Source organism: Rhineura floridana, chromosome 21 (assembly GCF_030035675.1).
Source record: "Rhineura floridana isolate rRhiFlo1 chromosome 21, rRhiFlo1.hap2, whole genome shotgun sequence".
In the NCBI taxonomy this organism is placed as follows: domain Eukaryota; kingdom Metazoa; phylum Chordata; class Lepidosauria; order Squamata; family Rhineuridae; genus Rhineura; species Rhineura floridana.
In genome coordinates, this window is record NC_084500.1 from 4631232 (window position 1) to 4654933 (window position 23702).

Below are 23702 nucleotides of genomic sequence, written 5' to 3' on the forward strand. Positions count from 1 at the left end.
TAGGTGATGTTGAACTCCATCTTCCATGAGCCTCAGTCATCTTGGCCAATGGCCACCAAAGGTGGGTTGTAGTCCAGCAACATCTGGAAGGTCCCAGGCTCCCCATCCCTAAGGCAGGATTGATAGATTGTTGCATCCACTCTGTCCGCCGTGGAGCTCCTTTGTGGGAGCTGCCCTCATGGTGTCCAAATGTATATCTGATATCCCCATGTGTGCATCATTTTCTGTGGCTTGCACCCTAATGTCCTCAGCCCTGTCACTTCCAGCTTTGCTTACCCCTATTATTTGTGTGTCTACAACAGTGACTATAGTTGTATCTAATATGTTTGCTACCAGAGAGTAATAGTCTCAGGAGTGTGCTGGTTCCAAAGGCTCTAAGTACATTGGTCATAAGGATGAAGGGGGCTCTTGTGGGGATATCCCCTCACAAGAACCCCATAATAAGGGATCCACCTTCCACCATGTTCTCCTTGCTGGTTTTCTTGGCCCTCTCGGAGCCTAGCACTGCACAGACTTTCCCCTATGAGTTCAATGCCCCATCGTGTTGCTCCTGCCACCTGCATCCTCCACAATCGCTACACAAGCCATACTGATGTCTGTCTCCCTGTATCTCTCTAGGTGATGTTGGACTCCAACTTCCATGAGCCTCAGCCATCTTGGCCAATGACCACCAGTTTCCTCTTCTCAAATCATACTGGACAGGCTACATGAGTGTTTCCGCTGCCAACCTTGGTATCGGGAGCCATATCACTATTTGATGTTCAGGTCATTGGCTCGGTCTTAGAGGGCATGGTCAATAATTACTCCTATCCTGACAAGCCCGCATGATGGCTGCCTATGCCCGACCCTGACCCAAATCCAAACCCTAACAATGATGTTAATAATAACAACCACTATTGCTATTGTGGTTGTTGCTTCTTTGAAACATCTCGGGAAATGTAAAACGGTATGGCAAGCAGCTTCCTAAGTAGCAAATTACATTTTACATGCAAATGAAAATTTAAATTGAAAAGCTCAGGTTCTTGCAGTTCAGTGAAAAATAGCCTCAGGTTGCTGCATTCTCTTCCACTGTTAAACCTCTCCCAGCTGTTTTCCCCCTGCCAGGTTCCAGAAGTGTGTTTACAAGGGGAAATAGACACTTGGAGCAACACAGGTAGAAAAGTTGTGGGTGGTGGAGAATGAATTTTGAGATCAAAAATAGCTGGCAGGAAAAGGGCTATGCATCCTGCTCCTCCCTTTCTATTCCACGCTGCTCTTCCATAAAAAATTGCAGCCTCCCAAGACTGCTTTTCCTTGAAAAGAGAACAAGCTACTTGGCCTTTTGTGTGTAATGCCTAGTTTGCCCATCTGTATGATTTTTTTAAAAAGGTATTAAAGGTTGCAGTGTGGGGATGAAGAATTCTATGACTTACTCAGTGGAAGAAAGTGTGTTTATTGATCAGGTTTGAGTAGTCTGTCTTAAAAGCAATCTGTCCCCTGACATTTTCAGTAAGTGATGGAGGGGGAAATGGTTTCCCATTTTGTCATTTCTGGACAACTTACTGTTTCATAACTGATGGCATAATATTAGCCTGTTCTGAAATATGTGCAGTTTATGAAATTGACTCATAAAGCTATGAATTGCAGGAGGGAGTGGTCCCAACTATCCTGAAAGAGTGGTGATCTGATGGCTCCTGAAAGAACCCACCCTGGACCCACTGGTTTGTGACAACTACTGCGTGGTCACAAATACGCCCTTCTCAGGGAAGATGATTGAGAGGGTTGTGGCACAGCAATTGCAAATACTCTTGGATGAAACAAATTATCTTGACCCATCCCAGTCTGGGTTCAGGCCTGCTTATGGGACTGAATTGGCCTTGGTCACCCTGATGGATGACCTTTATTGGGAGAAGGACAGGGGAGTGTGACCCTGTTATTCTTACTTGATCTCTCAGCAGCTTTTGATACCATTGACCAATGGTATCCTTCTGGCCGATTTGGTGAGATGGATATTGAAGGCACTGTTTTACAGTGGTTCCGATCCTATCTCCAGGGTCATTTTCAGAGAATAGCATTGGGTGATTGTATTTTGGGCCCCTGGCAGTTGTGCTGTGGGGTGCCGCAGGGTATCATCTTGTCCCCCATGCTGTTTAACATCTATATGGGACCCTTGGGAGTGGTCATCAGGAGATTTGGGGCGAGGTGTCAGCAGTATGCTGATGATACCCAGCTCTTTTTCTCTGTAACATCTGAATTGAGAGAGGCCGTGCAAGCCCTGGACCAGTGCTTGAACTCTGTGGGGCGCTGGATGAGGACCAATAAACTGAGTCTGAATCCTAGCAAGACGGAGACGCTGTGGGTTGGTGGTTCCTGAGTTCGGATAATCGGTCAGTTGCCTGCTTTGGATGGCGTTGTACTCCTTCTGAAAGAGCAGGTCCGTAGTCTGGGGGTGTTCCTGGATCCATCTTTGTCGCTAGAGGCCCAGGTGACCTCAGTGGCTAGGAGTGGCTTTTACCAGCTTCAGCTGGTAAGACAGCTGCGGCTGTTTCTGGACCGGGATAGCCTGACCAGGCTGGATGACTGTAATGCGCTGTATGTGGGGCTGCCCTTGAGGTTGGTCTGGAAGCTGCAGCTGGTGCAAACTGCAGTGGCACCCCACTGTTGAAAAAATTGCACTGACTACCTATTACCTACTGGGTAAATTCAAGGTCCTAGCTTTGGTGTACAAAGCCCTGTACAGCTCAGGACCAGAATACCTGAAAGACTGTCTTACTCCTTATATACCCAGCAGATCACTACGCTCTGCAATGAGGGCCTCCTGTGGATACCATCCTATCAAGAGGTCCGTTCCGCACAACATAGGAAATGAACCTTTAGTGTAGTGGCACCTACCCTTTGTTATTCCCTCCCATTAAATATTAGATTAGGCACCATCTCTGCTATCTTTCCAGTGCCTATCAGAGACCTTCCTCTTTCAACAAGCCTTTTAAGTAGAGTCCTTATTCCAGTCTGTGTCTGTGTTGCAATTGCTTTTTAATATGTTTTTTAACCTTTTTTTTTAAAGATGTTTTAAAGCTATTAAAATGTTGTTAAAGATGTTTTGTTTTAATATGTTTTTAATGGTGGTTTTGTTTCAATATATTTTAAAGTCTTTTTTTACGATGTGTTAAAGTGCTTTTGTTGGCCGCCCTGGGCTCCTACTGGGAGAAAGGGCTGGATATAATAATAATAATAACAATAACAATAACAACAACATATGAATTGATTCTGATGTTTGTGAATGCAACTGCATTTTCCAGGTGAAGCTTGTCCTGTAAACAATTTCGAAGGCAGTCCATCAGCGTTTGCATAAAGTTGCATAGTTGTGGGGTTTTTTTTAAAAAAAGTCTGCCATAGTGAACAGTAAGACTTTAGTAACGGCCCTGATAATTCAGTGAAGTTAGCAATCACATCATTTTACTGGAAGAAATGTAGACTTACCTTTGCAAGTATGGGTAATTCCCCCCTACGCACACCTGTGTAAAATGCTAAGCAGCCCTGCAGGTTCTCTACTGATGATGTTTTTTGTAATGTTGTATTTGAGTTGCCCTTGGACTGCGGAACTGAAGAGAAGTGCATTCTGGCACCATACAGAGGTCTGAGGGCCACTACTACCCCTTGCCTCCCAGGAAAAACATGACTGCAAGGGGAAGACCTGGCTATGGCCAGCGTTAGGGCACATGCAGGGATCTTGCTTCCCCTCTCTCTAACGGAACATTCTGCTATAGTTGCCCTGAGGACTATAGGAGAGAAGGGAAGCATATTTTGGCCCCATCTGTGGGCCAATAGACAAAGGTCTGCTGGGTCAGTTGCACTAACTGTCTGTCCACCAAGGGTGTCAGCCTGGCCCCATTTGCCAGCCTAAAACTTACTACTTTTGGAGATAAAAAATTATGTCAGCCCTTCCCTTCCATGTCTTACAAGCTTGAGGATGGGGCACATGTTGATGTTGATGAGGGTGGAAAAGTGGGATGAAAACGCCGTTTTAAAGTAATTTCAATCAGTGCTGTTTGTACCCTTCTCCCTCTCAGGCTGTTGGAACAGGCTGATTTTTGCAAATTGTTTCCCAGATCACCTCCCCTTTTACACGCACTACAACCTGCAGTTGTCTTTTCTGCCTCAACTTGTAACTCTCCCCTGGACCAGAGGTCAGGTCACTTTTGTACATCCTTAGCACCATGTTGGCAGCTGAGGAATGGAAGCAACTGTAATTCTGATGCCAGACAAATGCGTGCCCTGACCTACCTCCCCTTGTGTGTAAGCATGAGTGTGAATATTTGATGGGTAGCCAAGGTTGTTCCTTTTTAAACAAAAAAACCCACAAAAACATAACAATGGAGAAGAAAATGAACAATATCCATTCTTCCAAGTCTCTGCATAGTTTAATTAAATTCTACCATTAATTTCAAACCATAGCTAAGACAGCTTGGGTAAAAGGGTCCAATTGTGCATAAATCTCTCTCTTGTATGGACTTTTCCTCTGCCCACTATTTGTTCATCAGCATAATGCTCCAATTTTTTCACTTCCTATACCATCAGATTATATTTGGAGCTCCTGGCAGTACAGTTAAGAAGATTTAACTGTGTTTCGTATCCTACAGTATCGTCAGTACATTGCAAAATGCCCTTCCAATAATTCTTAAAGAAACTACATTTCCCTCAATGTGTAACGGAGATCTGAAACATTCTGATTCAGAACACTAAAAATGAAAAATTTTGGACCAGGCACAAAGCAGAGGAGTGCCCAGATGTGTCTGAGCAAACTTGGAGAATACAGTTTTGATGTCAAAATAGGAGGTTGGAACACTAACACCATCCAGCTGTTTCACAAGCAAGTGTGTAGCATCTTGACACATGTTTCTTGTTTGATTTCTGGTTCTGATAAAACCAGACTTGTTCAACCTCAGTAAGTTCTTTGCAAATGCCATTCTCTTTGTTTTCTTTACTGGGCGGGCCTATATGCTGGGAAAAAATAGGTCAGGAACAGTAATCTAAATCTGATAAATAATTAAAGCTAATGGAATTTTCACGAGATATGTGAGCTAAATCCTTAACGCACTAGTGTGCTCTTTTTCTGCTAATGTAAAAGTTAAGGGGCGGTTATCAGAAGAGGTAGCTAGCAATGTAGATGAAAAATAATGTGATTTTATTTTGTTGTAGCACAGAATAGATGGGGTGCATATACTTATTGGTGGAATCGAGTCTTGCAGTAAATGAATTGATCCTTGACTGGTCAGGCACTTAATAAACGGCCTAGTAGTTCATTCTGCCCTGGGGGTAGTGCTGCTTCCTGCTTTTTTCTTACTCTTCTCTTCTTGACTTGCAAAATATGCAAATAGATGTTCAGAAAGACCCATATAATTCTCCCAAGACACACTCTTCACAAAGTCCTGGCCCATTTATGAGCAGCAAAACAATATATATTTATTGAGCAAGCAGATCATTTTAGCATGTGATTTTATATTAATGGGGACTAGTTGCCATTAAATACTTGGTGGTTAAGTGCTGGGATTTCACTTCATCTCCTATAAAAAAGGGAAAATATTATTGGGGGCAATGGTTAGGATTGCTGTCCTATCTTTCCTGTGATTTCGGTTATTTTTCAAACATTCTATCCCTTGTTTTCACTGCAGTCAGTACCCCCGTTTAAAATAAAATAACATATCACAGTAGCTAAGTGGTAGAGCACAAAACAGTAGATGGAAACAGTAATTACATTTAAAAAGTAGAGAAATGTTTTTAACCATTCAAAGCCCAGGTGACAATATATTTTTAGCTTAGCACCTGAAGGATAGCTGTGGTGGCAGTAGATGAGCCAAAACCAGAGGCGCTCGGAGCAGGTTCTCTCAATGATTATTGCAGTAAATGGGCATGTTCTTAAGGGGAAAGATAGTCCTTTATGATTGCCTGAGTCCCATTTGTTTTTGTTTTAAAGTAAAAGCTGGGTCCTCAGAGTTGTTAATCACCTACTCAGCAGTCAGGCTCCAGTGCCCGTACCTCATGCCTCACCAGTGCTCTGTTCCTTCTACAAGCCTGGTAGATTGAGCTCTGGACTTTATGGCTGGCTGGCCAGGCTGCCTGAAGGACCAGTCGGCTGACCTCAAGGGCCAGTGCCAGGCGTTGCGGTCCTATAAATCCCAGGCCTCAGAGCTAGCCCCTCACTTCGTGAAACTTGTTTCCAGTGGAAGCCCTTTTACTCAGCTCCTGCTTCCTTTTTCCTGGTTCCTACAGATGATCTTGACCTCTGTCTGCCTTTGACCCCCCAGCAGCCTTTGATCCCTCTGGGCCATGGGTTCTGCTCAACTTTCATCATGCACCTGCTTCTGGTCCACTGGGACAGCCAGCCAGCTCTTAGAACCTCTTTGTCACAGAACCTGACCCTGGTGATGCCTGACAGTGTCCCACCTTTGCCTTTCCTTCTGCTATGGGTTTATGTGCAGGAAGTTTTTCCCTGTCTTTCAAAAGAACCTACACTATTAGTGAATAAACTATGTGCTCCGCTATAGAGTGACAAGCCCATCACAAGATAAAATGAAACTTTGACAGACTTCTGAGAGTCCAAATGTCCATCCTTACAGAGACCCATCTCGCTACATGATTAGCTGCTTTGACTTGAGCTCCGTAAATTCAGTCTCCTCTGATGCAAGGGCACAGCAGAATTATGGACCCTGAGAAGAGGTGCCCATCACTGCTCTGCGTGAGTCACTGCTCTGCGCTTGCCTCCTTTCACCGAGGCACAGCCAAAACAGTGACTTGTGCAGAGACCCACTCCTCTGCAGGCAATTACTGTTTTGTCCGTGATTTAACTGCCTTGGGGAGCATGTGCCTCTATCTTGGCTGTCAGAACTATGGGGAACATTTTATATGCATTTTGTCTCAAAGAAACTGTTCATTCCTTTCCTCCTCTCTCCCCTCCTCCCTGAGAGCATCCTGGTTCTTCTCTTCGTGTGGCTCAAGCTAGCAAAATACTTTCCCTCTCGATAAGTTACTCTCAAGTTCTTGTCAGAAAGCATCTGGAATCATAGTGTTCAGCCTTGGCCAATTTTCCGTGTAGGGTCACTTGCTAGTTCCTTATTAAACGTCTCCTAACAAGGGAGGAAATGCAAAAGGGGTAGACGGTCAGAAAACTGGAACTTTTCTCCTGCGTGATGAGCTGGCTGCACAATTGGATGCGACAGCTGAACTAATGATGTCACTGACGCTGATGTGATGGGCTGCTGCTCCTCCCCCCATCTTTACCGCGACTCTGTGCAGGAAGGTTGCATTGGAGTTGGGGGGGGAGAGAGAGAAAGAGAGAGAGAGAACACACCACAGCAGAATCGAGGAATCCAGGCGCTCCTCCTTCCAAATCCATTTTGCTTACGGATACAATACTTTACGGATGAGAATTCTGTCTAGGTCGTAGGATCCCTGGTGGGTCATTTTGTTCAGGTAGGGCTGCAGATAGCTGGAGAATTCTGGAAGATAAACGGTGTGTGCACACATGCTGGGAGGAGAGCGAGGCCACTGAGGGATCAAAGGGTTCTCCATAGCTGTTGATTGAAAGTGAAAAGGTGAAGTTGTCTTGTCTGCCCGACCTGTGGCTGGCAGTGAAAATGAAATAGAAAGGTGCTAATTCTATATTGTTAGAGTGATTTTGCACAGAATCAGCTGCACGGAATCAAGGCATTGGATCACTTTGTCAGTCCCTCCCTCCTCACCTCCCAACAGGAGGCCCTATTATTACAACACCCCTGCAGTATGTATGTCCTCCTCTACAGCCAGCCTGAGCATGCAGGCTGTTTATCTCATAGCAGGCTATTAAGTGGAAGTGAGTGCCTGCTCACTTTCTTGCCAGCGTGGAATTCTGGTCACCTATGGCTACTAGGTGAATTGTTAAACAAAGAAGTATTGCTTGATGAGTTTGGAAGGTGGAGGAGATGGGAGGAAAAAAAGGTGTTATCTTTATTTCTTATACCTGGCCCATAGTCTTTGTGAGCCCTCAGCTACTTATGTTGAACATCTGCCTGCCTGCAGTGATGAGCCTCAGCCGGGCAGCAGAGGCCGGGGCTGGACTGATGAAAGACTCCCTGGCCTGCAACAATTTAACAGGCATGCTGTGTCCATGTGGAGCCAACCTCAAAGGGGTGATACGACGGTAAACTCCCTTTCAGGGGCTCGCGAGGGCCAAGGTGCTATCCCCTTGACATTTTGCTTATAGTTCCAACCTGGATGAATGATGCTGACTGTGGTGGGTGGAAGGAAGTTATTGGACACTGTGTGGGGGTGAGATAATGGTGAACAGAAGGTCCCTCTGGGTGGGAGTCAGGGTGGGAGTGCCTGTACTGCCTCAGGTGAGAGATGGGATGGGGCTCCTGGTTGTCTTACAACTGAGCCTCAGTAGGGATGTTCTACCCATGTGCTGTGTAGTTAGATGATTTTGGATTTTATAGCTGACTGTTGTACCCAGATGCTGTGCTTGAACTGTTACTGGTTGTTAATATATGCCTAGATGATCCTTCTGTTGGGGAACAGGATGAAGAGCACCCCATGCCAGTGATCATAGATAATAGGAGAGCTGGCAAAATGAGAAGGGTGAGTCATCTTGGTAGATCAGGTTGCCTTGAAGCAAACCCTTCCTGTGTCTGCAGGTTCCTGGTTGCTCTTCCATTTTGCCTCTCAACCTTAAGGTGGTGTTGTTTAATGTCAGCTCAGTCCATAATAATACCTCACTTATCCATGATTTAATTGTGGATGAGGTAGATGACCTGGCATTCGTTATGGAGACCTGGGTGGGCAAGCTGGGTGAAGTAGATCTGACCCAGATTTGCCCACCTGGGTACCCTGTGCAGTATCAACGTAGACTGAGGGGCCAGGGAGGAGGAGTTGCTGTGGCCATCTCTCTCATCAGGAAGCCCCTTTGTCTTGGGATCTTGTGCTGTCTTGCATCTTGTGCTGGAACATGGAGACAGACTGGGGATCCTGTTGGTGTACCACCTACCCGGCCGCCCAGCAGCTTCCCTAGCCAAGCTAGGTGAGGTAGTCTCGACTCTGGTGTTGGATGAACATTCAACAGTCATGCTGAGGCTGCCATCTCAGGACTTCATGGTTTCCAAGACCCCCAGGTGTAAGGGACCCATTTAGATAATCCACTCTCAGAGACTGATGGAAACCATTCGTTTCTTGGGGGAGCTTTCCAGGAGATAGAGCTGGTTGATCCTGTTGAAGGTCTAGTCTCACTATGGAATGGCAAGATGAGACGGGTACCAACATGATTGTTGAGTGCCCTCTCCAATGCTGTAGAGCCCATTCAGCATCCTGGTGTTCCAGGGAACCAAGGGCTATGAAACAGGTCGGATGGCGGCCAGAGAGCAAATGGCATCAGTCTCAGAGTGAAGCTGACCATGAATATGTACATATAACTGTGCCTACTGCATTGCACTGTGGACATTGATGAAGGTACCTTTAGCTACCATATCCTTCAATAGTCGTCCAGCTGAGCTTTTTAAGATTGTCCAGGGTTTCTTGACATCTGCTTTAATCAAGGAAGAACAAGATCCTTCAGTTGCCCACTGTAACTATTTGCAAAACATATCAGCATCATCGGTCCCAGGATCAGTTACAAAAGTTTTAAATTTAAATTTTAAGATACGACATTAAAAACAAATTAAAAACAACCTTGGGGTTGAGGGAATTGGTGACACCATAGTCCAGTGGTTCTGCTTTTACCTGCAGGACCATTCATAGAAAGTGGCTTTGAGTGATTGTCTCTTGGTCCCCTGGCATTTGGGGTCTCTCAGGGTACCATCTTGTCCCCAATGTTTTTAAACATCTACTTGAAGCCATTGGGAGTGGCCTTAGGAGGTTTGGAGCAAGAGGTCATCAGTATGCTCTTGGTAACATCAGAATTGGGTGAAGCTGCGCAAGTGATGGACCAGCGTCTGAAGTTCATGATTGACTGGATGAGGGCCAATAAACTGAAGGGACAATAAACCAGGTGAACCCTGGTAAGACAGAAGCCCCATGAGTTCGGGAAATTGGCAGGCTACCTGTTCTTGATGGAGTTTCACTCTCCCTGAAGGAGCAGGTATATAACTGCGGAGTACTCTTAGATCCATCACCATCACTGGAGGCACGAGTGTCGTCAGTGGCTAAGAGTGCTTTTTGTTCTAGCTATGGCTGTTCCTGGACAAGGAAAACTTGGCCACAGTTGTGCAGGCCTTGGTAACCTCTAGACTAGACTGTTGCAGTACCCTCTATATGCGGCTACCCTTGAAGTTTGGAAATTGCAACTACTGCAGAATGCAACAGCCTGGCTTTTGGCTGGAACAGCTCCGGATCAGCATATTACACCAGGGCTGAAAGTTCTGCGCTGGCTGCTAGTACACAATACTCAGTTGAGTTTCAAGGTATTACTGTTAATGTATAAAGCACTAAACAGCAGAGGGCAAGGTTATCTGTAGGACAACTTTGCCCGTTATACGCCAGCATGATCACTGTGACCGTTTGTTGAAGCCCTCCTGACTGTCCCACAGTTTTCAGATTTTTTTAGTTTCTGTGTACCCAAAGCCTTTAGTGTAGTAATATTGGTAGTTTGGGACGCTATAGGCAGGCACCAACAATTCTGATATTTCCTGTTGGCAGTGGAGAAAGTTCTCTTGTTGGGATGACACCTCTCATTGGACTGACAGGCAAGGACTAGAATCCTTTACCTCCTCTCCAGGGCAATTGCCCCGCCCTCCAGTCCAGCCCTACCTATGGTTGTGGGCAGTGGGATCCTTTAGGCTTCTAAAATACTTGTAGCAATACTTTGCCATTCCACTTCTCTATGAGTTTATTTTCCTCTCTCTTCTACCCTGGTGTGTGTGCACATGTTATCCCTCCCTCCCAAGGTTGTTTTATTCTCTGTTATTCATTGTCAGGAAGAATGTAATCCTAATTTTCCCTCCCCGGCCCCCTTTTAAGAGGCATGTTTTTTGTTAATGAGGATTGTTATTGCCCTGAAGAATTGGGTTTTCACTCTGGGCATTGCAACCATTCAGCATTGAAGGCAACAGTGATATTTGATCAGAGGGGCTAGCTTTCTGTAGCCAAAATTCTGTCACTGGAATGAATCTGCAGAGGTGTCCCTACGACGTGCTGAGGGCCACAGACTCTCCATGCCGGTCCTCAAACATCTCCATATATTCTAGGGTTTTGTTTTGTTTTGGTCAGGAGGGGAGTATGTGTTAGTGCTTGCTGTGTTCCAAAAAAGAGAGGCTTCAAGTCACTGTTATGAGCAAGCCATCCTTCTTTAGACCATGTTGGATTCTTGCTTCTTTCTGGCAAGTAGCAAGAGATATTTTTGAGGAATGATGTTACTAATTTAATCTGAGAAAAAAAATGCTTGGAAAGTTTCAATCGTTGGTATTAACAAATACTTGTTTGTTCAAGTGTTTGATGGCACATTCGCTTTTCGAGCTCCAAGGCGTGATTGTTGACTTGCTGCTGAGCACCAGGTGAAGGTTGCTTTTCGGTTTCTTCTCCAGTTTTTGATGTTGGCTCGGAGCAAAGGGCACCAGATCATCAGAGACCCTTCTTTGTTCCCCAGCATTACAGATTTCTCATGCATCATGCTGCAATGTCATAACGGCGTGGGGGCTTGCCTTTTTATATATATAGAAAAATACAGATATACATCCCTCTCACAAAATGTCAAGTTTGTGTACAGCAACTTAAAAAAAAACCTTTAAATGCAATACGGAACAATCGTTTCAATGACTGGCTACTCAAGAACGTTTTTAAGCACTGCATAAACATGTTGGCATAAAAAGCCTTTAAGAGATACTTAAAAGTCAGAAGCGAGGATGCCTGCCTAATCTCTGCTGGAAGAGAGTTCCACAGCATGGGACTGGCAACGTTGAAGGCCCGGCTTCTGGCTGAGGCTGGTCGGGCCTCTGTTACACAGCGCTCTTGTTCATTTGTGTAATTTACAACCCACTTTTCTGTATACAGTACATTCAAGGTGGCTGGGTTTTAGGCACCTAATCAATTTTATTTTGTTTTATTGGCTGCCATTCGATCTCTTTCTCATCATTCTTTTTGATGATTTTTATTGTTTTTGTGGGTCTTTTTTGTTCTCTGCCTTAAGAATTATTGATAGAGAAGTTATGAATTCTCTTAATTATAATGATAATGTTAACTTTGGGGATTGGGTATTAAAAAGCCTTGCACAAAGCTTAATGATTGTCTGTCTCACCTTCGAGGTGGGGATTTTGGAGCATAGCAAGTGGGCTGCTAATGATGTGTGCTCCCTCTATATAAGCAGGTCTGCTGTAAATCCCATGGAGCAGACAAGGCCATAAATCTAAATAAATGATGCCCCATTCCTACCCTTCAGTTGGAGGCTGTGCTTCAAATGCGGGTCTAGCGTGATCCCTTTCCATGTGGCTACACATGTTTTACATCCCATTAGTCATTCATTGCACTGTTTCAGTTGAGTTGTTAGACTGAAGGAGTTCACTGATTATCCAACATTACTACAGGCCTTTGTTAACTAATTCTCCTCCCTTGGGACAATCGTAATTGTGTATCAGACTGAATTCATAAGCCAGTTAAAAATGGATTTTTGCTGAACTCCTTGCTCATAGCAGTGTTTCGATTAAAAATGTAATCAGCCTTCAGCTAGTATGATAAAAAAGTGCTGCAAGAATAACTGATGGAAATACTTCAAATGTATTCAGTTTCATTTTCAGCTGTTTTTTTTTTTAATGATCCATTTCTTGATGTGTGTATTTGCTTTTATCTTCCAGGACCTGCGCAAACAGGTAGCTCCACTACTGAAAAGTTTCCAGGGCGAGGTAAGTACTTGTGTTTTTTATTTCTGGATCTTTTAAAGATAAGCATGTGTGGTTTTCAGCAAGAGTTCTTCAAGGACTGGGATTCCCCATTAGGAGAGCATGATTTAATTGGTATTACATTTATTAGGATTACCTTATGTACAATCATGTTTTCTCTTCGTATCCATGAAAATAGCACTCTAAAAACTATGATGGAAGTGGTCCAAATCAGAGGGGAGCAGCCTTTGTTTTCTTGTTGAAAGCTGCATTCCTTGGGGAGGGTGGGTATCTTGTCAGAGCCTGGCCGCAGCCAGTGGGAGGAGCCAGAGCTGCTGCTCCTGATGGACAGAGCCAGAGATAAAAGTGGTCTGAATGAAGTAATCCAGAATACAGACTGGCCTCCTGCTTCCATTTGCACCACGGCTACCTCAGATTACAATTCCCTCCCTCTACTCAGAAGGAAGCCCCGCTGTGTTTGTTGGGGTTGCTGTCAAATATGCTTACAGAGGTTTTTTTAAGTACAACAGACCAATACGTCTACATTTCTGGAAAGCAAGTGAAAGCAATTTCTTGCTGATTACTTATCTATACACCACATAAGAGCAGAAGCCTATCAGCTGGTCCTTAGACAGCTGGGGGTGGTGGGAACCTTTCTTTTACCCAAGCCATGCAGCCGGGAGAAAAAGTAGAAAAACCAAAAGCATCCATTTATTTTTGTCAAATGAAGTACTGCCCATTCCATGTGTTCTGAAACTCTGTAGAAAGAGGGGAGAAAACAGCCCCCTCCCTGGACAGAAGAATATAGGCAGCTGCCTTGTACCAGGTCAGACTACCTTGACCGTCCAGCCCAGTGATGCCTCATTGACTTGGCAGTGGCCCCCCAGGCTCTCAGGCAGGGAAAGGCCTTGCCCATTTTCTGCATGGCATGTGCTCTGCCACTGAGCCGCAGTCCCTTTTCACCTGTTTTGCAAACTACTTTTGAAACCAAACGAAGGTCATTGGTCACAGCTGGCTACCGTTGTACACAGGGCTGTGGAGTCGGTATGTCAAACCTTCAACTCCGACTCCTCTATTTTTCTACTGTCCGACTCCGACTCCTTCATAAATGGCAAATGTATATTAATGTAATGTACATTTCTACCTACTCCGACTCCACCCAAAATTGCTTCCAACTCCACGACTCCGACTCCACAGCCCTGGTTGTACAGCTGAGGTGGGCAGAGCCACTTGCTGTCAGACACACGATCCCTGGCTTGCCCTCTCCATCACTGTCTTGGCAATTGAGAGACCAGAGAGAGGCAAGTGGTGTTATTTCTCTGGGGGGACTGGCCTCTTGCTTGGATGTACCCAATGAGGCATTTCTCCTTTTCCCACTTTCACTGTAACAGGATGCCTCTCCTCATTTCTGACAACGGCTTGAAGAAATATCATGCACCTCATGTTCTAAACAGATTGTTCTTGCCTGCACCACTACACACTACGGGTTGTACCCAGAGGTGCTGTTCCACTAGAGCAGGGGTAGGCTAACCTGTGGTCCTCCACATGTTGTTGGACTAAAAGTCCCAATATCCCTCACTATTGGCCATGTTGGCTGGGGATGATGGGAGTTGTAGTCCAGTAATATCTGGAGAGCCACAGGTTAGCTACCTCTGCCCTACTCACAAAAGAGCTTTTTTCTGACTTAGTGAAAGAAGAAAATGACCCCAGATTCAGTGCATTTCTTCAGATTGCACAAGATGTTTTTAAATGGCCTTATAGCATTATTTTCTGCATCATGATTTTTCCTTAACCAGTCTCTTCTATATTATACCCCCCCTTACTCTTGAGAGTTCTTGTGCAAGAGTTTGCAGAATGTACAAAATACATTTTCTCCTTCCACGTGTGGTCCTTCGCTCTTTGGATCCAGGCCAGTTTCACCTACCTATTTATAATTCATTTATTCTCCAATGGTTCCTGGAGGACATTCTACTGCTTGGGATGGTGCCTCCGCACGGCTCAGAAGGCAGGGTCCAATCTTCAGATCACCTCACCCAGGAGGGAGGGGCCATCCCACTCTCCAGACCTGACCTACCTACTGCTGTCGACGGTCGGGATCCAGCTATGCTCCCGCAGAGCCAGCCATCATCTATCTCTTGTTTTTCCTTAAAACGTCACCTTATTCCTCTTTCAACACTTCTCCCTCTCCCCCCTCCCCCTCCCTCTCTCTGTTCCTTTTTCTTTTTTTCTTTTCCAGTGTTCTTCCTCTCCCCACCTGGCTTCCCAGCATAGGGTGGGGTAAACACTTAGAGGACCATCTGTGGGTAGCAGTTCTCGCCTTCTTGTTTGAAGGAGAGGCGCAACCGCGTTTCAGCCCGTAGTAGCTGCTTTTTCCTTGGGTGTTTTGGCGCCCGTCTGTTCAGCGGCAGAGACGTGAATCCGCAGTGGTGGCAGCGAGGTGCAAGGCGCAGCCTTTGCTCACTCGCGCACAATGCAGAAAGGCATGAAAAGGCGGTGCTAGGCCTCGGCGTGCTATGAGGGCCCTCCCCACCCCCACCTTAGAGTCAGCTGGGTCCTGTGTTTGTTCCCTCCTGCAATGGCAAGTGGAAGGATGGCTACACTCTTGGAAGAGGAGCAGAGCGATCTGATGCAGCAGCAGATCTCACCTTGCTCCCAGCAGTCAGGAGGGGTGCTGGAGCACCACATGGAGGGGGTGAGTAGAGGCCACTTGGCAGACCCCTCCTCTGTCCCTCTCCCAGGGTAGGAGGATTTCCCCAAATTTCTGTCATGGATAAGGGCGATTGTGGTCAAGGAGGAGGCATCCAAGCAGATGCTACAAGGGATGTGATGATGTTTAATGCCAGGGCAATGGCCTCCAGCACAGTGGCAAGACTCAGCCTCGGGCTCAGACACTGGGAAGTGAACCCTGTCTCACAAAGTCGCCTTTCCAACTTCCCTGTTGTAGGAGGCTAAGCTATTTGGGGAACCACGAGACAAGGGATAAACAGAAGGCCCTCCCCATGGCTAAGAAGGATGAGTGCAAGAGCAAGGAGCAGCAGCCTTTTCATCAGACACTTCCATCACCAGAATACCTCGGCAGAGTACAAGTCTCTTGTGGGGGAAGTCAGATAGGACCCCTAGTTCCAATAAACCCATATTGCAATCCACCTCTTCTTACCCCTTCACTTCCAAGTTCCAGAAGGGGTCAAAGAAGGATGAAGCCTCCTGACGCCAGGTCAGTAGCATATCATGAAGCCATAGGGGGCTGACTACTCAACTTGGCAGGTACATGGGGCACCACTACATCAGACCATTAGGTTCCCTCCACGGTTTCCTCTGGTTACTCCTTGTAGACTATCCAGGCTTCCCAAGGAAAAGTTCATTGTAAGCCCAAAGTCCAGAAGACCAGACCAGGCTTACTGCAAGGCCATAGGTCACCTATGCAGTAGAGCCAGTGCCTGCCCGGTGGCGGGCCCGGGGCACTTACTCAATTTTGTTTCTGTCCAAAAGAAAAATGGGAACATCCGGGCCATCCTAGACCTCAAACAGTTGAACCAGAGGATGACTTACAAGAAGTTCAAAATGGAGACCCTGAAGTCCATCTCAGAGGCCATCAACCGAGACGATTGGATGGTTTCAATAGACCTTCCGAGGCTTATCTCCATATTCCGCCCAGAGAGCTTCGGCTATGGGGTGGTATACAAATGCAATCAATCAATCAATCAGTCAATCAATTCTAATCCACCAGCAGCACAGGAAATACCTTTGTTTCTGTTACGCCAACCACCACTATCAGTACAAGGCACTACCCTTTGGGCTTACTTCCGCTCCCAGAGTATTCATCAAGGTCCTGGTAGCTCATCTGAGGTCTTTCGAGGTGAGGGTTCATTCCTACCTTGACGTCACCTTGGTCAGGGTGCCCTCAAGGGACCAGTGTGCCACAGATGTACAGACCACCTTGGATTGTCTCACCAGTCACGGCTTTGTGGTGAAGTACAAGAAGAATGCCCCGGAGCCCACACAGTATATCACGCATCTCAGAGTTCAGATAAACTCGGTCCACTTCAGAGTGAGGCTTACTCAGGAGTGGGTGAACAAGGTCCAGGATCTTACAGCAAAATTGATTTTGTCAGAATCAGTCTGGCCAAATTGCAGGGAATGCTGGTTTCCTGCCAAGATCTTGTGAACCAGGCTCGGTATTGCACTCATTCTGTCCTTCAAGTGCTACTGCCTTTCCAGGACCAGATTGCAGAGACGCGCAAGTTGAGGATTCTGATCAGTCCAGACCTGCGTGTGGAACTGGGAAGCCTCAAAGACTTCTGGCCAGGGTAAGCCTAGAGACACCTGTGAGGAAGATCCTGACCATGGATGCCAGCCTGTACGGATGGGGAGCACATTTAGATTCTCATGTGACACAGAGAGTATGGAAGGAAAGTGAGCGGCTACGAAGTATCAACTGGCTGGAGCTCCAGGCAGCACAATTGGCACTCCAGAAGCTCACTGCACAGATCATGAGGGCTCACATTCTGGTGAGGACCAACAATACTGTGACCAAAGCATACATCAGTCGTCAAGGAGGGACGAGATCAGCCTCTCTGGCAAAGGAGGTGCAATTGCTGCTGCAACGGGCAGAAGCTCATCTCCTGTGTTGAGGGCAGAACACATGCAGGAGTCCAGAATGTAACTGTGGGCTGGCTGAGCAGAGCATCTCTTTCAGATACAGAGTAGCTTCTTCACCCCCAGGTCTTCCAGCAAATCATCCAGATCTTCGGAGTCCCACAGGTGGACCCCTTTGCAAAACACCAAAATGTGCAGCTCAGCAGGTTTTTCTCCCATTTTCATCACCTGGACGCCCAGGGGTTGGATGCCTTGGTGATGGATTAGCCAGTGGGTCTTCTTTAAGCATTTCCCCCATCCCACTCTTTCTGCAGATGCTGCCTTCAGGAGGAGGGTTTTGCAAGGGGTTAGTCATGCATGACCTTCCCTCAATCGAAATCCCACCCAGGAGGTTGTTAATGCTCTGTTATATCCCAAGCCGTAGAATGTCCTCCAGGAACCATTGGGGAATAAATGGAAATTCTTACCATGAATTTCACTTCCCTGTAGTTCCTGGAGGGCATTCTCCACCTCTTCATTCTGGTGCTGAGGGTCTAGGTCATGCTGGATCTTAGTGGCTTCTGCCAGTGTCATACACTAGGGGAAGGTAATTAGAGCTTCCCTAGGGATTTCATGGTTTGTGGCTTTCCTTTAATTCCGCCTGGTTCTTTCGCTTTCTATGGGACGGTTAGTTTACACCTTAGCTTCTGCAAGTTGGTATGTATTTCGATGGAGGGGGTGGGCCAGTCTGGCCAAAAGTCCAGCTCCATAGATGGACCGTTTCTGGGGTTTGTTTTAGTAAATCTGGAGAGTGGAACGGCCCCTCCCCTGGGTGACGTTATCTGAAGATTGGACCCTGCCTACCGTGCAGGGGGGAAGCTCCATTCTAAGCTGTAGAGTGCCCTCCAGGAACCCCTGGGAAGAGAAATTCACAGTAAGAATTTCCATTTATTCTCTTAAGGGTCTACTTTTCAACTTCACAGTTCCCAAACTGAAATACCATTTTTTTTTTTTAAAAAAAGAGCCCTCCCACTCCCAAACTGAGTAAACCAAATCAGCAGGGAAAACGCAAAGTGCATAAAAAAGAGGAGACAGTAAAATATTTGCAGCCTGAACAAAAAATATTTAAACTGTCTAGGCCATTTTATTTTACTTTTTTTAAAAATTATACTGCTCTTTTAAAAGAGCCAGGGTTGCAGAACGGATGAGCTTTTCTCAAAAGGGAATGGTAGCCAAACCCACAACAGCGCTTGGCAATTCTGACCTCCCTTACCAATGAAACTACAGAGACCAAGAGGGTTTGCTGTTCAAGGGGGCTAAGGGGTCCACTTATGGTCTCTTGTAAGGCAATGTTTGGGGGATTGTGTGTATTCCCCCCCCCCCGGGTTTGGGCTTAAAAATGTGGGGAAACAAGTGTAGTAATTTTTCTTCAAAGAGGCATTTAGAAAATTGTGAAACTCTTCACAGGTCCATTATGCTCACCACCCCTTTCCCCTGAAGGAGAGCTCATGTTTGAAACGCCTCTGGCTTCATGTTCTTGTTTAAATAAAACTTTCGGGTACTTCTTGGCACATACTTCTGCAACAACTGATGGTGATTCAAGACAAGATTCCAGTTTACACTCTAAATCTTGCGATCCCTTTGACTCATACTGCTTGCATTCTGATTTTTTTGTAGAGAAAATTAAAGCTCTGTGAGGGGTATGTATACACATCCTGTTGTATCACCCAGAAACTGGCCTTCAAGTTGACTTACAGAATGTTAAATACATACAATATGAAAGCAGTGTAAGAGTGCACACCCAGAAAAAAACGTTTATTACAACTGCATTGCCAAGGTTCTCCTAGGAGAGTGAGCACGCACACCTTGGGAAGCAAGTTCCTCAAACAGGGGCCACCACTAAGAGAGCCCTGTTTCTTGCAGCCACCTGCCTAACTTCAGAAAGTGTAGGCATTCAGCCCAGGGATGCCTCTGAGGATTTGATTTGAATGAACCTAGAAATAATTCGTAACAGATCTCTAACGTGCTGTGAATCTTCAAGAGCACAATAAAAGTACAGGATGTGAAACAGGATGCAGAATCCAGTCCCTTGTGGCTACAGATATGCTTGAAAGTGTATGGACAATGCCTTGTTTGCATTACAGGGAGCCAGAGAGGTGATTAAATAAGGTTTGCTAGGGTTGAAGGTGGCTCGCTCTCTCTCTCTCTCTCTCTCTCTCTCTCTCTCTCTCTCTCTCTCTCTCTCTCTCTCTCTCTCCCCCAGAATATATTGTGGCAGAATAAATTATGCAAATTAAGCAAAAATGTGCATATTTGTGTACACCTTGGAGAATTAGTCTCTTTTTTGGCTCAGAATTTGGATTAGCTGGATGTTGAGGTCTATTTTTTTTTTAAAAAGTTGGTGTTGATTACAACCAACCCTAGTTATTTATTGGCTGGCTGGCTGGCTTGCTTTCAGTAATCATACATATATAAGAAACTGCCTTCTGTTGAGTCAGACCGTGGGTCCGTCTATCCCAATATTGTGTATACTGACTGGCAGCGGATCTCAAGGGTTTCAGGCAGGAGACTCCCCCAGTCCCACCTGGAGGTGCCATGGGGTATTGAACTTGGGCTCTTCTGCATGCAGAGCACAAGCTTTACCACTGAGCTACAGCCCTTTCCCAAATTCTACTATTCCTCCAAGGAACTCAGGGCACCATGCCCCCTGCCCCCATCCATGTTATCCTCACAACAGCCCTGTGAGGTACGTTAGCCTTGGGCATAGGGGGATGCCCACAGATTGTATTGGCTGTACACTGTTCCCAAGATCAGAGGCAACATTGCCTCTGAATGTCAGTCGCAAGGGGGAAAGTGCAGGAGAAGGCTGCTGCCCTCCTGTCTTGCATGGGGTCTTCCCAGAGGTGTCTGGTTTGCGCTGCAGGAGACAGGGTGCTGCACTGGCTGGGCCTTAGGTCTGACTGAGCTCAGCTCTCCTTACGACTTACTCGAGGGCAGCCAGTGAACTTCATGGCTGTGTAGGGATTTGAACACGGGACGTCCTGGTTCAACACTCGAACCACACCCCTCTGACCTGAGGACCTGAGGTCCATTGCCTAATACTGAACGAAGGCACTCTTTGGATATTATCCCCTTGCAGTTCAGTACATTTAGCTCTGTACTCTTCCCCCCCCCACACACATATTTCTGAGCTGGTTAAAAAAGCAAACAAGAGGAGAGAGAGCTTGTCCCTCCATGCCTGCCACTGAATTTCACTGCTCAAAAGGATCACAGTTGGGATGCAATTCAGAAAGGGTTGGACCTTTATACAAGGCCGTGATTGATTGATTGTGTTTATTTATACGCTGCCTTTCCACAGTGAGCTGTGCCCAAAGCAGCTTACAACAAACATTCAAAGAAATGATGACTTCTTTCTGAAGTTTTCTCAGATCCCCTGACTGTTCTGCGAGAGAAATGTGAATATTAGGAAATGGAGTGTCTGAACCTGTTTCTGTGATGTCACTAAGCAGCTATTTTTAAGACTGGGTGAGGATTTCCTGCTGTCATCCATATTCTTTTAATGTGGCATTGTGGGCCTGTCCAAGAGCAACAGAGGAGTTCCTAATCCCAGAGCCTTGCCGAAGGGCAGGCAGTCTGAAAGAACATGACCAGTTGTGTGCTGGTCAGTTCTGTGCTGACTATTCTTGAAGTTCTTGTTTAATTAAGGCCAGGGGATTTTAAGGGTAAACTCATTCAGTCCCTTTTAATGGGGAGGCACAGAGTGAACATATCAGGGTGAGTGGTACCTACACATGAATTTAGTGGGGGGTTCTGTGAACTGAATTTCAGTATACTTTTCTCAGTCTGGCTTCCACAGTGCCAAACTAGCCAGTGAGGCACACCAGAAGCCATAGGTGCTCATGGATGCACGCCTAGTTCCCTTCCGTGACAAACAGTTATTAAAATACGGGCCTAGAAACACACAAGGCTTGCTAAATTTTACGTGTGCCAATTCTTAAATGGTGGTGGTGGTGGAGATGGAGAAAGGAGCCACCCCTGATATATTTGATCAGCAGATGGAGGAAGGCGTAATGGGGTGTGTTCTTGCCTTTCCTCTCTCCAGCCCTTCTTACAGTTACTGAAAGCCCACAATCTAGCATAGTCCCAGTTACCGAGTGTTAAACGAACCAAGCTCCCTAGTTTAAGCCCTTTTCCCGAAGCTCTGCTCATGGCCGGAGTTCGATTCCAACGGAAGGAGGAAGTCGAATCTCCGGTAAAAGGGGTCGAGGTCCACTCAGCCTTCCATCCATCCGTGGTCGGTGAAATGGGTACCCGGCATATGCTGGGGGGTAAAGAAAGGCCGGGGACGGAACTGGCAATCCCACCCCATATATACGGTCTGCCTAGTAAACGTCGCAAGACATCACCCTAAGAGTCGGAAACGACTCGCACTATAAGTGCGGGGACACCTTTACCTTTTTTTATAGTGGAATGTTGCTTTGGAAATCTGTGTCTATAGAGGAGTTCTGTGAAACCTGAAAGCATGTTGAATGTTAAATGTTCCAATAAAGGCATCGCCTCTTCTGCTTTGTTTCATGGTACTACTTCCTTTATTTCTCTTCCCCCCCCCCCCGCTGCCAAGATCCCTTATGTTGAACTTTACAAACCTAATTAATCCAATTTCTTTACTTTAGACTTGCTCCATGATGGCTCAATTAGAACAGCATTTGAACTGTGGTTCAGTATCCAGGCCAGCTTTTGTAATTGGAACCACATTTTCCTTCTGAGGAGCTGCAGCTGGTTTGGTTCTGCTCATGCAGAAAAAGGATATAACCTTGCATAACATAGGAAATGAACGGTTGAGAGAGAAGCCAAATTCAATTTCAGTCAGATATTCTGAGGATAAGTCCATGATCTATGGGAGTAGGGGAATGAAAAGTGTGTGTTCTGTGGAAAGCAATGTCTTCGGCAGTCTATTAATCATGGCCAGTCTGGGCGCTTCTCGTGCTGTTGCATTAGCGCCGATTTCGAGGAGAGTGGCTGGAGAACAGCCAAGCACTCCAGGAGTTAACCTCTTCAACACCCAGAGCTGCTTTGTTGTCGAATAAATGCAGCGTTGTCGTCAGAAACAATGTAGTGTGTGTGTGTGTGTGTGTTTGGGAAGCAATGCCGGACAGCTCCAAGAAACGCAGTTGAGCAAAGCTATTACAAATTGCTCCCGATTGTGGAAATCAGTGGCACACGGTGAAATCCGCAGCTTTTTGTTTCATCGATTTGGGCTCAGAGAGTTGCAGCCTTTTGATTAAAAGGCCTTATTCAGCCATTGCGATCAAATGCAAACAATCTGAAGCAAATCTAATATGTCCACCGGGATAATTGATACCTTTTAATGCCTTCTCAGCGACAGCAGTAACTATGTGTTGTGGGTAACTACAGGGAGAGGGTGTACCCCCCCCCCGGCATTGGTTCAATTTTAGGTTGCAAGTGCTTAGCTCCAAGGAGAGAGACAAAGAGAACATGCTGGAAGATATGAGAGATGCATGTGCCTTGATGAGATTGTGGAGTAAGGAATGGAGGAAAGAGGCTAAGGACTTTAGGGTAACTGTGATGATGGGCTTGGGCTGCAGAAGATTCGATGTGGGGAATTAGAGGTGGGAGAAGAGTAGGAGGGCATCTTGGGCATGGGGTAAGAAAAGGCAGTCTGGGTCATTCTAGTTTGGGTGGGGATGGGCTTGATGCATGAAGAGTCAATGCACGTGACTCTTGTTTAGGTAAAAGGGTTGCCACAAGCTGATATCCCGCCCCCTTTTCTCATTTTCAAAGGGACCCAATGTCACTTTGCAGGTTGCTGTGTCCTGAAAAGAACTTGTTTTCCTTGTGATTAGTGATCTTACTGTGTTTGGGGATTTCCACCCCCCAAACCTCTCTGTGAATGAACCCTTACCCTTATGAGGAGGGGCCGGCAGTATCCAGCTGGCCTGAAATACTTCCTCTTGAAATTATATCAGACTGGTGCTGTAAACAGGGTGCGGGGGGGGGGGAAGATCCCCTCTGCACCTTTGTTGTAGAATTGGCCTGTCAAGAGTGGATGGGGCCAGAGAGCTGCTTCACCCAAGCCAGCAAAGGTGGTGTAGCAATGAGCTTGTGTCATGCCAACCCAAGCATTGAGGGCCGTGTGATTCCCCTTTGAAGGCTGTGAGCAACTCTAAGGTGAAACTGATGGAATTTCCTCATATCCCGAAAAAGAGGGCAGCTGGGCAGTTGGGAGTAGAGTCAGTAAGTGTGAAAAACTTGGAAGTTTGGCGGTGGAGTGCCAAAGAGGGCTTGGCTTTCCTA

At 46.2% G+C, this 23702-nt stretch overlaps 1 protein-coding gene across 9 annotated transcripts in view; it reads left to right on the forward strand.

The window, feature by feature from the left end:
* The window catches only part of CUX1 (cut like homeobox 1), a 378915-nt gene that overhangs the window by 162175 nt on the left and 193038 nt on the right, over window positions 1-23702 (forward strand). For all 9 annotated transcript variants that reach the window (XM_061605172.1, XM_061605170.1, XM_061605174.1 and 6 more), the window contains one exon: window positions 12789-12836. In XM_061605172.1, coding sequence (XP_061461156.1) covers window positions 12789-12836 — 48 coding nt within the window. The remainder of the gene's footprint in view (window positions 1-12788; window positions 12837-23702) is intronic.